The sequence below is a fragment of the Theropithecus gelada genome, chromosome 2 (assembly GCF_003255815.1).
Source record: "Theropithecus gelada isolate Dixy chromosome 2, Tgel_1.0, whole genome shotgun sequence".
NCBI lineage: Eukaryota > Metazoa > Chordata > Mammalia > Primates > Cercopithecidae > Theropithecus > Theropithecus gelada.
Window position 1 is genome coordinate 83,824,500 of NC_037669.1, and position 18,129 is coordinate 83,842,628.

Here is an 18,129-nt window from a genome sequence, read left to right on the forward strand (position 1 = left end):
CAGGTTCTTAACTAGTGTCCCACATTAGATCTCAGTAACTCACAATAACAGCATTTTATGTGCCCACTTAAAAGATGATTTAAAAGTTTATTTAAAGGAATGAGTGAAGAGTTGCTTTGCAGATACTATAAACTGTAAACTCATCCTATGTTTATTTTTTCTTTTTTAAACCATAAAGCCTGTAATTCTTTCCACTTTTATTTCCCTTTGGATTTCTGAACTAAAGAAATAAAATGTTCAAAGATAACAGTAAAAAATTCCACTCATTTTGCAGGCCTTTGTTTCTACTGGTTTTGTGCCTCACCCTTCTAGTCCACAGCTAAGGACCCAAACAATGAAGAGAGGGACAGTCATGCATTTTAAATAGAGTACAGATGCATGGATTCAAGAGGGCCTTTGGCCTCCATCTGACTTGGTGAGGGCTCTAGTGTGTTGAAGTTTATGTAACCCAGGACTAATAGTTCATCTTATTAGGAAAAATGCCAGTAAGACCTGGAGTTAGTAAGGGCTTGCTTCGATTTAAATTCTTCTTTCATTCAATAATGCTTTTGTTCTGGGCACCAGCAGTATCTGTACTGCTAGATACTTTCTTTTTTTCTATATTTTCCTGTTGGGAAACTATCCCAACAGGGATACTTTCTTTATATCCCTGTTGGATTTGATAGGTGAGCTCTGTTCCAGACTCAAATTTGAAAGCTATTTTTTTTCTCTTTCCTACTTTAAAAGTCTCAAATGAATTGTAAAACAAAATAAACATCAAGGGATGAAAGAAGCACTTTGCAATTCCTTGTTTAAATATAGTTTTTTACTGTACTTTTGGAGAAATTTCTGTTTCACTGGTTTAAAGATTTGAAAAATAATCTTAAAGCATATGAAATGTATCTATGCGCTTAGGAATGCATACATGGGTTTCTGAGCCTTCGTTTTAAGGAAAGTTTTTGTTGTTACTAATAGGCCCAAAATTATCCAGATAAAATAAAATAACCTCAAACAGATATTATTCAAGATTGGTATCAAGGGATCTTATTTCTCAGTGATATGACATATTCTTTCGGTGATGGTATCTGCAAAACAACCATTTCCTTTTTTTCTGTTTTTTGCTTTGACTTACTCAATGATAACATGGATCTCCTGTAGCTTATCATTTCCAGGTTCCTAAGTGGCCCCTTAATTCTTAACATTTATCTCACATAGATTTTTAGGAAAAAAATTCCTCTAAACCCTTTTTAAAGTCCTTAAGCTCCCAGGTAGAAGAATTTCAAATCTGAAAAAATCCCTAAAGGTGTTCTTTAATAAGTCATTCAGAGAGAGGAGTTACTTCATCTTGGTTGGAATGTGTCATGTGCTCCAACTCCTGAAGCCTTGGAGCCACTGGAGTAAGGAACGTGGTTATGGCGGCTGTCCCATCAGTAGCATGTGGTGGAAGGGATGCGTCTAGACTGAAGACATTTGACTCCAGTGTGGAACTCTGGCTCGTGGCAGCTGTTGCACATACCCTGAAACTAATTATGTGGTAACATGCCCTCTGCAGTGCAGTGACCAAATGAGACTGGTACATGGAGCTAGAAGAGAAAGAGCAGGAAAGAGCTTTGTGCTGTGAGTTTGGTGCCTGGACTTCACAACCAGCAGTGCTGTCATTTCTGTTGTGACTTCAGACAACCGGTGGTCAACCTCTTTGGGCCTTAGTTTATCCTTCTGCAAAAAGAAACAAATATTATCTTTGTGATCCATGTCATGACTAGTGTTTTGTGATGTTAAATATTTGCTGTCTCTTTTAAATGCATGTACCAGCTTGTGGCAAAATCTAGGGTTATTCTTTCGAAGTGTTTTATGTGCTATTGCTTTATTTGCTTCAAGTTAGCATTTGAAGTGGCCAAACTAAAAAGTTTCTCTGGTTGAAAGATTTTCTTTGTATAGACACAGCCAAACATTATTTCACTGCCCTGCCCCCCACCGGCTGCCATTGTAGTTTTACCTGTTTGCACTGCATTCTGGAACAGTTTGCAATCTGTATTTGTATATTAATAATAGTAGCAGCTTTAAAATGATGGCTTCCTGTTGGCTGGGGTATTTACTAAGTTTCAGGCATAAGTGAGTATTGGGCATGTGTTATCATCTAACTTTATCATGCTTCTGCAAGATGTTTGTGTTATTAGCAGCTTTTAAAAGAGATGGAAACTGAGGTTTAGAGAAAATAACCTGCCAATATCCCACAGCCCCCATCTCTGCAAGGTTATATGACCTTAAAGCTAGTGCATGACCAGATTGGAGGCCCATTCAAGGTTGTCTGACCCCATAACTAGTGAGTGACCAGGCTTTTGGCCCCAGACTGTCTGATGTCATAGTCAGAGTTCTTAATTTGGGATAGTAAATCAAATCTTTAAAACTTTCCATTATCCTTAGCAAACTAACACAGGAATAGAACACCGAACACTGCATATCAGAAGGTTGAACTGGCATGGTTACATCTTTACTATGCAGTTCACCTGAGTCTTGTATATATTCCTAAAGGGTACTTTAGGAACCCACTACCCCAAATAAACATAATCATAGCACTGTCATATTATTTATATTACTTCTGTTTTCTTTAATCATAACAGCAATTGTACTAGATTCTTCTTGGGGTTGCTGCAGACTAAGCAACTCTTCTTCCTCTTGGAGTAGCTTCTGATGCTTGGGGTCAACTGCCACAACCTATTGATCTATGGAAGGCACTTGGCCCAAGCCAGGCTAACTCTATACTCCATCCTGGGTATTTTCAATTTGGAGCAGGGAGTCCTTGAAACCAAATAACATGGAACCAAGCTTCTCACAGAGATTCATGCTGTGTGCTGCTTCCTTCTTTTCTTGGGTTTTGTTTTCGTAATTGCTGCTTCGATTCAGAGAGATGCCTTGATATCCTTCTCATGCATTCCCTTCTGTGGCTCAAGACAGGCCAAGTTGTTTTCTGTTGCCTGCAACCCAAAGAATATAAACTAGCCTAGCAATTATGAGTAAATAAGTTATTTTTGGAAAAAATATTTGCTGAATGAAAATGGGAAATAGAAAGGAAGGCACCCATAATGCTCTCTCCTCCCATCATTTTTAACAGCTTTATTGAGATATAATTCATGTATCATAAAATTTACCCTTTTAAATGGTACAATTCAGTGATTTTTAGTATATTCACAGAGTTGTGAAACCATCACGACTGTCTAATTTTAGAAGTTAAGTACTCTAATCACCTCTCCTAAAATCTCCCTATCCTTTAGCAGTCATTCCTCATCCTCCTCTCCCCAGCGATGATCATTGTGGTGTATTTTCCTCTCTTTTTTTCTTGTCCATTCATATTACTTTCTTATGGTATGCTGGACACATTGTTGTTTATGGGGTTTGGTATATTCTTTCATTCATTTATTCATTCACTCATCTCCCACCCCATATATCTATGAATATTTACATTCATTGAATATTAAGGACCATAGGCGTTGTGTGGAAATAGCAGTGGGTAGCTTATCTTCACACCAGAGAAAGAAAAAGATACAGGCCTTTGATTCTAGTTCATTAATAAAATGGAAAACCTTAGAGAATTTGAGTGATTTCTACTTAGGAACCAGTATATTCACATATTCAATTTTTTTTCTGTACATTATTCAAGTTATAACTGAGAAAACAGATTTATCACAGACTCCTCATGGTTTTCCCAGTCACTTAAAATTCCACCAAGAGCACAGACATGCTACAGAAATGCTGCTTAAAAGCACAAATGAGCAAATGGTTTAATGTAATGCCCAGAACTGGCACTGTGATGACTTTTTAATTGTTTTATTATTTTTAAATTGATACATAGCATTTAACATATTTATGGGACACGTGATATTTTGTTATATGTGTAGCATGTGTAATGATCAAATTAGGGTAAATACTCCATCATCTTGAGTATTTATTTTTATGTGTTGGGAAGATTTCAAGTTCCTTCTTCTGGCTACTTTGAAATATACAATACATTGTTGCCGACTATGGTCACCCACCCTATTCTGCTTTCAAACATTTGAATTTATACCTTCTATCTAACTACATGTTTGTACCCATTGACCAACCTCTCCTCATCTTCCTTTTCACTCACACACCCTTCTTGGCCTCTGGCATCTATCAGATAATTTTTAAAGGTTTCCTTGGATTGTTCTTTAAATAATGATAACAAAAATAGCAGAACAGAATTAAACTTCAGTATTTATGGAACCTTTAGAAATAGTAAACAACATACACACTCGTTTCTTGGTATCTGTGGGGGATTTGTTCCAGGACCCCCACAGATACTAAAATATGTGGATGCTCAAGTCCCTTACATAAAATGGCGTAGTATTGCCTATATCCTATACACATCCTCCTGTATACTTTAAATCGTCTCTAGTTACTTATACTACCTAATACAATGTAAATGCTATGCAAATAGTTCTTATGCTGTATTTTTTCTTTTTTTATTGTTGTATTATTTTTTGTTTTCCCTCAAATATTTTCAACCCATGGTTAGTTGAATCCTCGGATGTAGAACCTGTGCATATGGAGGGTCAATTGTATATAATTACACACACACACACACACACACACACACACACACACATTTATGTGTATATAACTTAACCTGGCAGGATTTCCTTTTTGACTTGGAAAGGTATCTTGGTAGAGTTGATTAATGGGTAAAAATACATGGTTTGATAGAAGAAATAGACATAGGGTTTGATAGATCAGTAGGGTGACTGTAGTTTACAATAATCTATTATACATTTCAAAATAGCTAGAGAATAAGAATTTGAATGTTTCTAGCATAAAGACAAAAATATAGAAGGTGACACATATCCCAAATACACTAATTTGATCTTTACAAATTATATGAATGTATTAAATTATCACATGTGCACTGAAAATATATCTATTATGATCTGTAAAAAAAAATAGCACATAGTTCAACAATGGTTGAATCAATGACTGAATGACCCACTTTATCTAGTAGTGTCCTGTATTGGGGTCACCACTCGTAGTTTACTCAGACTTTATTAATCACACACACTGGCTTTTCAGTCTGTTTCTCAGGACTATCCTACAGCATTGTGTTCAGAGTGCTTTCCTTCCCTACCTTTCCATTACCAAATAATCTTAAATCAGTAGTAAAACTGAAACTTTTTTTTTTTAAGTTTAGGGAAGCATTTCTCAAACCTTCATGTGACTTCAGATTGCCTGTGGGTCTTGTTACAATGCAGATTCTGATTCAGCAGGTCTGAGGTAAGACCTGAGATCCCACCTTTCTGACAAGATCCCAGGTGGTGCTGATGCTTTTGGTCCAAGGATCCTCTGAGTAGCATGGAGGTCTGTTATTCTCCCTTCTCATGGGTGGAGTGACTCAAGAAGCAGAGAGAAGCAGGGAGGGTACCTGGGGAAAATCTCTCCTCTTTGAAACTTTGAGTAGCAAGAACTAGAGTTTGGCTGATAAATCCAGGCAGCTCAGAGTAGGGGAAAGTTAATATAGTTCAATGCCTACCACCTAGCTATTTGAAATGACATTAATTTAGGTAAAACACCTTACTATTCTGAAAAGTACTTAGATGGTTAGCAATTTTGCTAAATGAACATGTTGGAGGGTGAAGAGGAAGTGACAGGGAAGGAAATTTCAATAAAACCTTTAAAACATCATTGGCATTAAACATTCGCTAAACAGTTAAATGAAAGAGCTGTCCTATGATAACTATATGTGGCTGTGACTGTTAATATTATAAATGTTTCTATTTTAGCTATCTTTCCTATCATTACATGTTTGGGGTAGCTTCTCTGAACACACTTTAAACATACCAGTATTTCTTAAACTGTAGTTTTTTTGTTTGTTTGTTTGTTTTTGTAACCTGTATCAGGTTGAGAAGTGTTGATAACAGGGCATGCCATTATCCTTTAGTTGGTTGTGGATTACTGTCTAACAACAGGGAAAGAACACTGACCTTCAAAACAGAAACGGTTGGTATTCCTGAGAGTCCCTTGTAGAGTTATTTATAGGTCAGTTAATGGGAAATAAATTATATCCATCTTTGAATTGATCTTAAAACATCTATTTCCCTTTTTCTCTTATTTAAAAAAATGCCAAAGCGCTTAGCATTTTGTTTCCCACTGTTGCATTTATTTGATAATCAAAGATTTATGTTCATTATGCCCATTCCTTTTCCCTGCCCAAATCGGAAGAGGGAGGACAGAAATTTTAATTCCAGGCCTCTAGCCACACCAGTGTCTCAAAATACTGAAAATAGCTAACATTTGTTGAGCATTCGTTATGTGCCAGGCCCTGTGCTTCATGCTTTAAGGGAACTTGTTTGCTCACTCAGTAAGCATCTCCTATGGTGTTTGTATGAACCCTGTAGTGAGTTACAATTATTATTTCCTGTTTACGGATGAGTAGTCTGATGCTCAGAGTACTTAAGTAATTTGTTCAAGGCATCACAGACTGTCATGGGTAGATCCAGGATTCAAAACTCAACTCTTCACCACTGTTCTTGGAAGCTGAGACAAGTCTAATGATTTTTCCCCAGATCATGTAACTGGTTAGTTGCAAAGCTAGAATTAGAACTTAAGTCCTTAACTCTAAGCTCAATGCAATATTCCAATATTGTGCCACCTTAGAGTATTGGTCTGTAATGAAAACCAGAACTCTTCTTTGCTTACAAAAGCAACTGCCAAGAGGGCTTTCCCATGTATACTGTTCTTAGTGTTATGAATCTTGGCAAAATGTCACATATTATCAACCAAAGTGAGTTCTGCAGTTATCAATGACAGTGTGTGGGTGAGGAACCCAGAGTCCCAGTGCCTTTTAAAATCACCTATCCATATTCTTTATTTAGTTATATGTGCTTCTCCTTGGGGTTTTCTACCCTGAATGAGAAAGCCTAGAGGCTGGACCATATGTCTAAATATTAATTTTTTATACCTTTCTCAGCTGGCCGACTCTTCCACCACACACTGGGGCCACATGTTTTTAGCTGGTCTGCTGTTTGTCTTTTCACACACATGACACAGCCTAAGGAAGGTTTGAAGTCTGGAAGAGTGTTGTACATCCTGTACATAGGATTACAGAGAAAGGGATCAGAGAACCTGCCCTTCACATTTAATTAGAGACAAACTAGAAAGTGATTAATAAGAAAATAAAGTCACAGGAGAAGTAGAGCAGGCCAAGTTGTCTGCAAAGAGATTCTGTTTTCTTTGAAAGAGTTATGGTAAGTACTTGCTTGAGAAGGAGTATGGATTTATTAAAAAAACTTCACAACTTTTGGGTATAAGCCAATTCATATTTTTATATAGCTTGGAGACGGTTTTCATAGCAATGAAACCCTAAGCTGCTTATAGTGCAAAACTGTATCATTTTTGTTTTTTTCCCCATAGTGTGGAAAAGAGCTTAAGGTCACACAATTTTTCAAACCTGCCAGGAACTCATATTTTCCATGTTTGGAGATAAGACATAGTAGATTCTAAACATCTGGCTATTCCCTATTTAAATAATTGCGTGTTCCATGCACATCATACATATATAATTATATTTTCATTCTAGTTGCCTTTCTGTGTTTTAGACATTCTGAGATCTGGATTAGATTCTGACTCCAGTAGCTATTGGAAGTCACTCTTATAAACGTTGGCTAAGGCAAAGTGTATTTTTCCTTCTTTTTTATATAAACTCAAGTAGTGCTTAGTTTCTTGTATTTTCATTGTAACTTATTTTGAACTGAATGAATATGGGAGCTTATATGAGTTGTTCAAAATGAAATTCTGTAGTATTTTTAGAGCAGGAGAGACTATAGAATTGGCTGGAGGAAACCTCAATTTTAGACACTGGCCCGTATTTGCTAATGATGTGATTGCAGTCAAATCCCTTAAGCCACCCCAATTTATGCTCTTGTGAAGTGGACATAGTGTTGGCAGCTTTGGAACAGTATTGTCAGATGAGTGAGTGGTGGACGTGAGGCATTTGAGTTTTGACAGAGAGGACAGGACAGAGTAATCCAAGGTTAAGGACACTCTCTGCACCCCCATCCCCTCAATCTAGCTGTAGCTAAGCAAAGAGGAATGGAAACCTGTTCTCTCTGAAATTGTTCCCTTGTGCCGATGGTCTGGTGAAATAGTTTCCCTCTGGTCCTCTCACCTTTCTTCTATACTTCATTATGAAAATTAGAAACTGTCCTTGAGAGGGTCATTCTGTGTGTGTGTGTGTGTGTGTGTATGCAAGTGTGTGTATAGTGAATACATGATTATATGATACATGATAACAGAACCCTTCCTTTCCAATACTCCCCCAACAGAACATGTATTAACATCCTGCAGAATTCTGTTCCAGGGAAGGTACTTGGGGAAACACTATTGAAACACAGTCTGGTAAAAGCCATGAGGATGCTTAATGTCTCAGTGGCCTGATTGGTTAAAGAAATACACCAGGTTAATGGTCTTGGCATTTTGGCTCCAGTGTTACCAGTATTTGAAGTTGAGGACTCGCTTTTCTTGAGGGCTTGTTTAGAGGGACACACAGTGTCTCACTGAAGCCTTTGAATAACATTGTGAGGTCTCACTATTATCCACATTTTAGAGATGACTGAACTATGGCTTAGGGGAGATTCAGTAACTGAGCTCTGGTAATTGAGAGACTCTCAGCCAATATTCCTCAAAACCCATACTTTCCTCCCTATACTGTAATTGTGCACTGTATGGGAAAGATAAATTGAGATAAGAGCCAAGGACTCAGGTTGCTTCTTTACTTTGGAAAGGCAAAAAATATATACATTTTTCTTGTTGACCTGGTAGGTGGTGATTTCAGGTGCTGCTGATGTTGAAGCTGGGCTCTCATTCTTCGTGAATTCACTTTAGGAGCTGTGTGCATACATTTCCGAGCCAAACATCATGATCATGAGGCCATATCCTACACCCCCTGCCCTTGGTAGGCCACCTTCCTATCTGGATCCTGTGATAATCCATCAGTGTGCCTCCACCCCAGGGCCAGCGTGTATCACAGTGCCCTGGCTCTGGCCTCTGACTCAGCTATGCAGAGTGAAGGTGGATGGCTGTAGGGACAGGCTCTGCTGATACATGGGGAGTGATGCTGAGCGTATTCTGAGCTCATGCTTGCTGCTGAAGTAATGATTTGTGTGTCCTCAATGACGTAAGACAGGTCTTGCATCCCTATTTTACAGATGAGGAATCTGAGATTCAGAGATGCTAAGACACTTCCTCAAGATCACACCGCTTGAAAGTGATAGGTCTGGGATTGGAACCAGGCAGCCTGGCTCCAGAGTCTGGTCTGTTACACACTATATTATACTCCTCCCACAGGTTCATCCAAGGAGATTATTCTATGTTGTTGGATAGGTACAAAAGAACACATATGTAAATTATGGTATATAATACTAACATGAACACCTGGAGAGGCTCCCTGCCCCACCTGAGAAAATTACCAATCCTGTTGATGTTACACATGAGTGCTTCTCAGTTTCTGTTTCTTCTTCTGTGTTATGAAAATCATGCCCTTGAACCTTATCTCAGTGGGATGATGTTGTATATATTCTCTATTTTTACTTCTTCCATTCAATATTCTTTTAAGATAAATCCCTGTTGCATGTAGCTGTCATTTGTTCTTTTGCACAATAGTCTAACATCCCATTACATACATATGTCATAATTTATCTGTTTTCCTGTTGGTGGATTATTTCTAGTTTTTTGCTGTTAGGAATAGTGCTACACTGAATGTTCTTGTATGTGTCTGTTGTGCTCATGAGCAAGTATTTCTTTAGGACAGGGGCCTGCAAACTTTTTCTGTAAAGTGCCAGATAGTAAATATTTTAGATTTCATGGATCATACGGTATCTGCTACTTGACTCTGCAATTGTACTACAAAAGTAGCAATAGATAATATATAAGGCCAGGAGCCATGGCTCATGCCTGTAATTCCATCACTTTGGGAGGCTGAGGCGGGAGGATCACTTGAGGTCAGGAGTTCGAGAACAGCCTGGGCAACACGGAGAAACCCCATCTCTGCTAAAAACACAAAAGTTAACCAGGCATGGTGGTGCATGCCTGTAGTCTCAGCTACTTGGGAGGCTGAGGCATGAGACTCGCTTGAACCTTTGAACCTGGGAGGTAGAGGTTGCAGTGAGCCGAGATTGCACCACTGCACTCCAGCCTGTGCCACAGAGTGAGACTTTGTCTCAAAAAAAAAAAAAAAAAAAAAAAAAAAGACAATATACAAATGAATATAGCTGTGTTCCAATAAAACTTTATTTACAAAAGCAGGCAAAAGGCCAGATTTGGCCCCTGGGCCATAGTTTGCCATCCCCTGCTTCAGATATGTACCTAAGGGTAAAATTTCTAGGTGAGGATATGCATGGTTAGTTCTTGCATGGTTGCACTAGTTTACTTGCAGCAGCTGTGTTAGGAGTTCTTATTGATCTATATCCTTGTCAGTACTTGCTATTGTTATTTATTTTTGCTGCTGCTATTATGATTATTATAGTGTGTGTGAGTGTATGTGTGTGTGGCTAAGAGAGTGGGGTATCAAATGCTTTCTCGTTGTGGCTTCCATATGGCTCATGTGGTTTTCTGATTACTAATAAGATTGAACATCTTTTCATATGTTTATTGTCTGATCGTATTTCCTTTTCTGTGAAATGCCCGCTCATTTCTTTTGTGCATTTTTCAATTAACTGTTGGTATCTTTTTTTATTGAATTATAGGAATTCTATGTATATTCTTGATACAAATTTTTTGTCATTTTAATGTATTGCAAACATCATCTCTCAACTGTAGATTGTTTTTTCATTCTGTTTATAGTGTCTTTTGTTGAACAGAAATTCCTAATTTTAACATTGTCAAATTTACTACTCTTCTTTTTATGGCTACATTTTTTGTGCCCTGCTGATAAGGAAATAACTTTATTATTTTTAATAATTTATAGATTCTTTTGGGTTTTCTAAGTAGAAAACCACATAATACAATTGATGATAATAGAACTTTTCTTCTTTTCAATTATTATTTTTTCTCTTTATTTTCTGGTCTTACTGTTCTAACTTAGGCCTCTAGGAGAAGGCTGTTGCAACATTCTACAAGTGGTGCTGATGATGGCGTAATTTTATGCCTCATTTTAAGGGGCATGCTTCTAACATCTACCATTAAGAATGATACTGTCAGTTTGCAGCAGATATACTTTATTAAATTAAGGAAATTCCTCTTTATTCCTAGTTTGTAACGATTTATAGAAAACACTGACTTTATATCTTGAGCTGATCATAATTATTTTTCATCTTTACTCCGTTAACGTTATTTACAGAATACTTTGTCTAATGCTGAAGTATTCTCTAATTCCTATAAGAAACACATCTTGGTCATGATGTATTACCTTTTTAATATACCCCTGTATTCCACTTGCTAATAATACTCATTGTCTAAGTGTGAAGTTTGGACTAGAAGTTACCTTTCTTGTATAGTTCATGCCTAGCTTTGGTGTCAAGATGATCAAGTCTCACAGAATGAATTGGGGGAGAGTTTCTTCTTTCCATTTATCTGAAAGTTTTTGCAAATTGGAGTCACCTGGGCTTTCTTTGCGGGAAGAGTTTTAAAATTCTGATTCTATTTATTTAATAGCTGCAGAACTCTTCAGGATTTCTGTTTCTTCTAGAGTCAGATTATGTAAGATATGACTAGTCGTTTGTTCATTTTCTTGATATTTCAAAATTTGTTGGCCCAAAGTTAACAGTATTTTCATATCATCTTTTAAATATTTCCTATATGTACTCATTTCTGAAGAGGTTTGTTTTATTAGTCATTTCAAAGAACCAACATTTTGCTTTGTGGCTTGCTTCTATTGTGTCTTTGTTCACTAGTTTTCTCTTTTTTCTTACCCCATCTGTTAGGTTTCACTTTAAATGCTATATTTTTCATTGCTGTATATTTTTATTCTTTTTCAGATCTGGTTGATAATTTTGGAAAGTCACTTTTCCATGCTGATTCTTCAATTTTATATTTCTTCTAAAATTTTTATTTATTTTCTTAAACATTTCAAAAACACCTTGTATTCTGCATATGGCCATCACTCATGGAAGTTTCCTTGTGTCTGTGGTAATTTTTTATTGTAAGCTTGTATTTCATTAATCTGAATTTTTTTGGACTCCTGGGGGCTTTTGTTCTCTGCCTCATCGCCTTTCCCAGTCCTTGCCCACCCACTGCCTGTCCCCCTTACAAGAATTTGCATTTGCATCTGTTAGGCGCCAGGGGGCACTTAGGACCACATTAGCCTCTTCTGCAAATATGGGCTTGTTGGGAGAATCTCAGTTCCCTCACTTCAGTGAGCCCCAGTTAGCTCTCTCAAGCTCAGTGCTTGGATTGGCATTTGCTCCTTATAAGAAGAGGAAGAGAGAACAGAGAGTGGTCTCTCCCCCAGCCCTTGGAGATTTCCCTTACTTTCTTGTAAGCTCAACTATGCTTTGAAAAGTATATTTGCTTTTATCTAGCTGTAGTGTAGAGGAGGGCCTATCAGAAAATGCAGTCTCCTGGAAGCCTAGAAACAGAAGTCATTATGACCTCCTTCATTGTCCTGGGATGGTGTATATGTGCCACATTTTCTTAATCCAGTCTATCATTGATGGACATTTGGGTGGATTCCAAGTCTTTGCTATTGTGAATAGTGCCGCAATAAACATACATGGGCATGTGTCTTCATAGCAGCGTGATTTATAATCCTTTGGGTATATGCCCAGTAATGGGATGGCTGGGTCAAATGGTATTTCTAGTTCTAGATCCTTGAGGAATCGTCACACTGTCTTCCACAATGGTTGAACTAGTTTACAGTCCCACCAACAGTATAAAAGTGTTCCTATTTCTCCACATCCTCTCCAGCACATATTGTTTCCTGACTGGTTTCTTTCACATGACATAATGTTTTCAGGTTTATCCATGTCATCATGTATGTCAGCACTTCATTCCTTTTTAGGACTGAATAATATCCCATTAAATTGATATACTAGATTTCATCCATTCACCAGTTGATTGACAAATGGGTTGTTAACACTTTTTGACTAATATGAATGTTGCTGCTATGAATATTTGTGTCTGAGTCAATTGATGAATGGATATATAAAATGTGGTATATTCGTTCAATGGGATATTATTCAGCCATAAAAAGGAATGAAGTACAGATACACACTACCACATGGATAAACCCTGGAAACCTGCTAAGTGAAAGAAACCACCGATTGCATGATACCGTTGGTATGAAAGGTCCATAACAGGCATAAAGACAGAAAGTAAATCAGTGATTACCAGGGCCTGGGGAAAGGGAAGGAGATGGGGAATGACTTCTAAAGGGCATGAGGTATCTTGCTGAGGTAATGTTAAAAAATGTATTGTGTTGATGGTTGCGCAACTTTGTATGTTACACTTTATAGGGGAGCATTGTATTAAAAACGAATAATCTCCACCATTAAATACATATCAGTTTCTTTCACTGCATTCAGTACCCTGTGAGGCACGGTGGTATACAGATAAGAAGGCTCTAAGAATTTCTCAATGGACATTCATAAATGGGGATATGAATTGGATACCCAGAAACAATATAATCAAGATGCTGCATCACCCAGTGCTAGTTTCTGGATATAGGCCACACTCAGAAAGATCTCAATACCACTGAGTGTCAGCTGTAGGAATTCAGACAGATTTCAAAATGTTGACTGCTCCAATATTCATATAAGTTAGATATAGTATTACCCATGCCTTACAATACTGTGGTTCCCTGTGGGCGGGAGCTATGTCTTACATCCCTCTTGATTCCTGTGCTTAGAATTGTATGCGTTTCACAAGCAGGATCATGTGTTTGGCAAATGAATAGCTGCTGTCTTGGAAGCATCCTGGCTTCTCCATAAGGATAGAAATGCCTTCAGGCTTGTGGCTACCTTCTCTGACCAGCCTGGGTGTTTGTCCTATGGGGAAAGGTATTGCTGAATTCACCAACTATCTTCAAGCACGGGTATCTTTTCTCACATCTGATAACTATTTTGTTTCTCTGGTGCTTTCACCCTGACTTTGCTTAAAATGGTGACCCAAAATAACAGGTGCTTCCCTCTCTGGTAATACTTTCAAGACTTTTGGTTCCTGGGTCAGTGAGATTTAGGAAAACAAAAGGTGGGATAAACCTCAGGTTTGGTCTTTCCTTTTTTTTTTTTTCCATGTCTATCAAATGTCAATGCTATAAACTCTGTGTAGCTTATAGGTCTTTGCTGTAATTAGAATTTTTTTCTTTTTTTTTCTTCTTTCTTCTGTGAAGGTACTTTATGTTGATTAAGTTCTTTCTGTAAAGTATCCTTTGCTTGCACTAGACTTTTCTTTGTGTTGATTTTTTGCTTCATTTTTTTTTCATTTCCCATGCTGTTCAGTTACTGGATGCCAGAAGAACCAAGGTTTGTCCACTTTTTGCAGCTTGTTTGTTCTGCTTTGTACAGCCTCACCTCCTTGTGTGTTTGAGTGTGTTTGTCTGTGCCTGCATTTATTCCCTTTTGCTTTCAGATGCAGTAATCCTGTTTACTAAACCTGTTCACAGCTTTATTTGTAAAAAATAAAGTCTTCGTTTGTGTCTACTTGTAGTGGATGCTATTATTTTCATTTTTAAATCAACACATATTGATCGTGGGAAATAATGGATAGTACAATAAAGAATACCTTAGGAAACAAGGAATACTGAGTCTGGAGCGTTCTGGGCATAAAGAAGGTGTGTTTGTGAAAGTTTCCCTCTAACCTTTTCCACTTCCTAAATTAAAACTCTGTAGATATATAATTTCCCTTGTGATTGACACTAATCTATTGTTTCTGTGTACGTGTGCATTTCTCTTCTCCCAAGACATTTAGAAAGCATCCTTGAATTAATCTCCCCCTCTCCATGTGCTGTCCCATGCTTCTGAAGTCACCGTGGAGGAATTCATGGCTGGCCCTCCGGACCTCATGATTAACATTCCATCTTCATAGTGTGGTGGCAGCAAACAGCACTTGCCATTTTCATTGACTTTTTTTCCTTCTGTCTCCTCTCCTGCTCCATCTTTCTCCCTGCAGCACCTACAGTTGACAATCCAAGCCCTTCAAGATGAGCTGCGAACCCAGAGAGACCTCAACCACCTCCTCCAGCAAGAGAGTGGCAACCGAGGAGCGGAGCACTTCACCATCGAGCTGACCGAGGAGAACTTCAGGCGGCTCCAAGCCGAGCACGACAGGCAGGCCAAGGAGCTGTTTCTTTTGAGGAAGACATTAGAGGAAATGGAGCTGAGAATTGAAACGCAGAAACAAACCCTCAATGCCCGAGATGAGTCGATTAAAAAACTTCTTGAGATGTTACAAAGTAAAGGCTTGCCGTCCAAAAGCCTAGAGGATGACAATGAGCGAACGCGACGGATGGCAGAGGCTGAGTCTCAGGTCAGCCACTTGGAAGTGATTTTAGACCAGAAAGAGAAGGAAAACATACATCTTAGAGAGGTAAGAGCATTCTCTGTATTTCCCCACAGCCTTAATTTATAAGTGAAAATATGTTATCAAGTTATTTTCACAGGTTGGAAGATATCTACATCCTTAACAAAATTCCCTTTGTCATCTGCTTTATGACCTTCATGCCGGCTTAAGACCATTAAACTGGAATTTTGTATTAGTCTTTGCTCACTGCACATGCATTCCATTATTATTCAACACATATCCACGATTCAAACATATGCAGGACATATCAACTCTAAAGTGATTTACAATTGCTTTCCCACAGGTGGCGGTTTCAGAGTCTTTTAGGTATGGTACTATTTAGTTTAGTTGTTTATCAAATATCACCTCTCTAAAGGAAAAAGTAAATATGATTAGCAACACAATGACCCTAAATATTTTTATTACTGAATTGGGGATGAGATTTGCAGAAAGTAAAGCATTTAGGAAAGAATGGTAAAATTCACAGATTAATTTTGAGTGTTTAGGATTAAGATAATTTTTGTCTGCATTTACATTCATCTAGGACAGAGTATTACAGGTTTTCTGAGTATGTGTTTTGCCCTTAGTGGGTTAAATCATTTGAAGTCCTTCAGAGGCAGTCTCTCTGGCCTTTTACCACCATTCAATGTTGGGATACTCATGTATCTGAGAATATGTGGTTAGGTAGAGCTTAGAAAAAATGTGGATGACTGCCAAGGTTTGAAATTTTTATAGCAGTTCCTTGCCACTCTGGTGGATATGGACCTTAAAAGTATCATGCAGGCAAAACTGCTGTAGGGAGACAAGGATCTCATAGAAAATAACAAGCAATAAAATGTCATTAAAAATGTTTTCAAACTATTCTACAGCAATAAATAAAAATTCTAGAAGATACTTACTTCTAGACCAAACTAGATTTCTTGACAGTATACCTGTTCAGATGGTGGTGCTTCTTGTGAGTCACTTGTTTGGTTGGTCAGAAGACATGGCTTCCATGTTGGGATTTGCAAAAATGCAGATGCTCCCAGGAATTTGCTCTGATGTAGGGTATATTTGCCTAGAACTTAGGAAAAGACTTTTGTGTCTGCAAATTTAATGTCCTCTACTCTTATTCTTCCTTGTTTTCTTTTAATGATACTTTACCAACATGCTTGGGAAACCACATGGCTTGGTTTCATATCGAAAATCTTAAAGAGATGTTTTGGGCCGGGCGCGGTGGCTCACGCCTGTAATCCCAGCACTTTGGGAGGCCGAGGCGGGCAGATCACAAGGTCAGGAGATCGAGACCACGGTGAAACCTCGTCTCTACTAAAAAAATACAAAAAAAAAAAAAAAATTAGCCGTGGCACGATGGTGCCTGTAGTCCCAGCTACTCAGGAGGCTGAGGCAGGAGAATGGTGTGAACCCGGGAGGTGGAGCTTGCAGTGAGCTGAGATCGCGCCACTGCACTCCAGCCTGGGCGACAGAGCGAGACTCCATCTCAAAAAAAAAAAAAAAAAAAGGAGATGTTTTGGTTAGGCCAAAATGGGAGCAACCCATTTTGGGATGGGTGTTCCCATGTGGGTGGGAACAACCACAGTATCTTCCCATCCATCTTCCAAGAGGGTGAATGTGGTGAGAAGACTTCCAAGATGGTCTCCAATAATCCCTGCTGCTTGGAATTCACACCATTATATAATCCTCTTTCTTTGAGTATTGGTTGATCCTCATAGCTTGCTCTGAAATGATAGAATATGGCAAAAGTAATAGAATGTCAATGTTACTTCCATGATTAGGTTACGTAAGACTGTTACTTCCATCTTGGTAGCAGACTCTATTGCCTTCATACTTGCTTTGATGAAGCAAGCTGCCATGTGGAGAGGCCCATGTGGTAAGGAACTGAGGGTGGCCTCCAGCCAACACCCAGTAAGGAACAGAGGCACTCATTTCAACAGCCACAAAGAATGGAAACCTGGTAACAACCATTTAGTGAGCTTGGAAGTGGATCCTTTCCCAGTCGAGCCTTCAGATACGATAACAGGTCCTGGGCTGACATCTTGATTGCAGGCTGTGAGAGACTGTGAAGCAGAGGACCCACTTAAGCTGTGCCTGAATTCCTGACCCACAGAAACTGTGAGATAATAAATGTGTGCTGTTTTAAGCTGCTCAATTTTGAGGTACTTTGTTACACAGCCATAGATAACAAATACAGTACAGCAGAAAGTAATTTTCTCCATGTCTTACTTCATAGACCTCTCATGTAGTTTACAGAAGAGGAGCAACAATTACTGGCATGTTGTTACTTGCATGTAGATTAACTGTGGATTTTGGAATTTTTCTTGTATTATCTCAAAACTGCAGTTGACAGAGGATGACTAGAGTTGGAAAAAGCTACTGTTTTATTTTGATGCCAAGGGGTAGCAAGGCTGTGATGCCAGAGAAATCTCCATCTGCAGCACCATTTCTCACTCCTTCTTGGGATCTTGTGGTCAGGGTGGTCATTCTTCTTCTGCAATTAGATTCTGCTCATTGATAGTGCTTACTAGATGGTGCCTTATGTGGCTGCCCCCATTTAAATGAATCTAAACACAATTCATCTTGGGTTTTCTGAGATTGGCTGGTTCTCACAATGGTCTGGTGTGGATATAGATCATATTTAGATCCTTAAACACC

At 38.4% G+C, this 18,129-nt stretch overlaps 1 protein-coding gene across 3 annotated transcripts in view; it reads left to right on the top strand.

The window, feature by feature from the left end:
- The window catches only part of ERC2 (ELKS/RAB6-interacting/CAST family member 2), a 970,915-nt gene that overhangs the window by 159,545 nt on the left and 793,241 nt on the right, over positions 1-18,129 (top strand). For all 3 annotated transcript variants that reach the window (XR_003118096.1, XM_025375698.1, XM_025375697.1), the window contains exon 3: positions 15,088-15,504. Coding sequence is in view for 2 of the 3 variants with exons in the window: in XM_025375698.1 (XP_025231483.1) it covers positions 15,088-15,504 (417 nt within the window). In the remaining variant the exon portion in view is untranslated. The remainder of the gene's footprint in view (positions 1-15,087; positions 15,505-18,129) is intronic.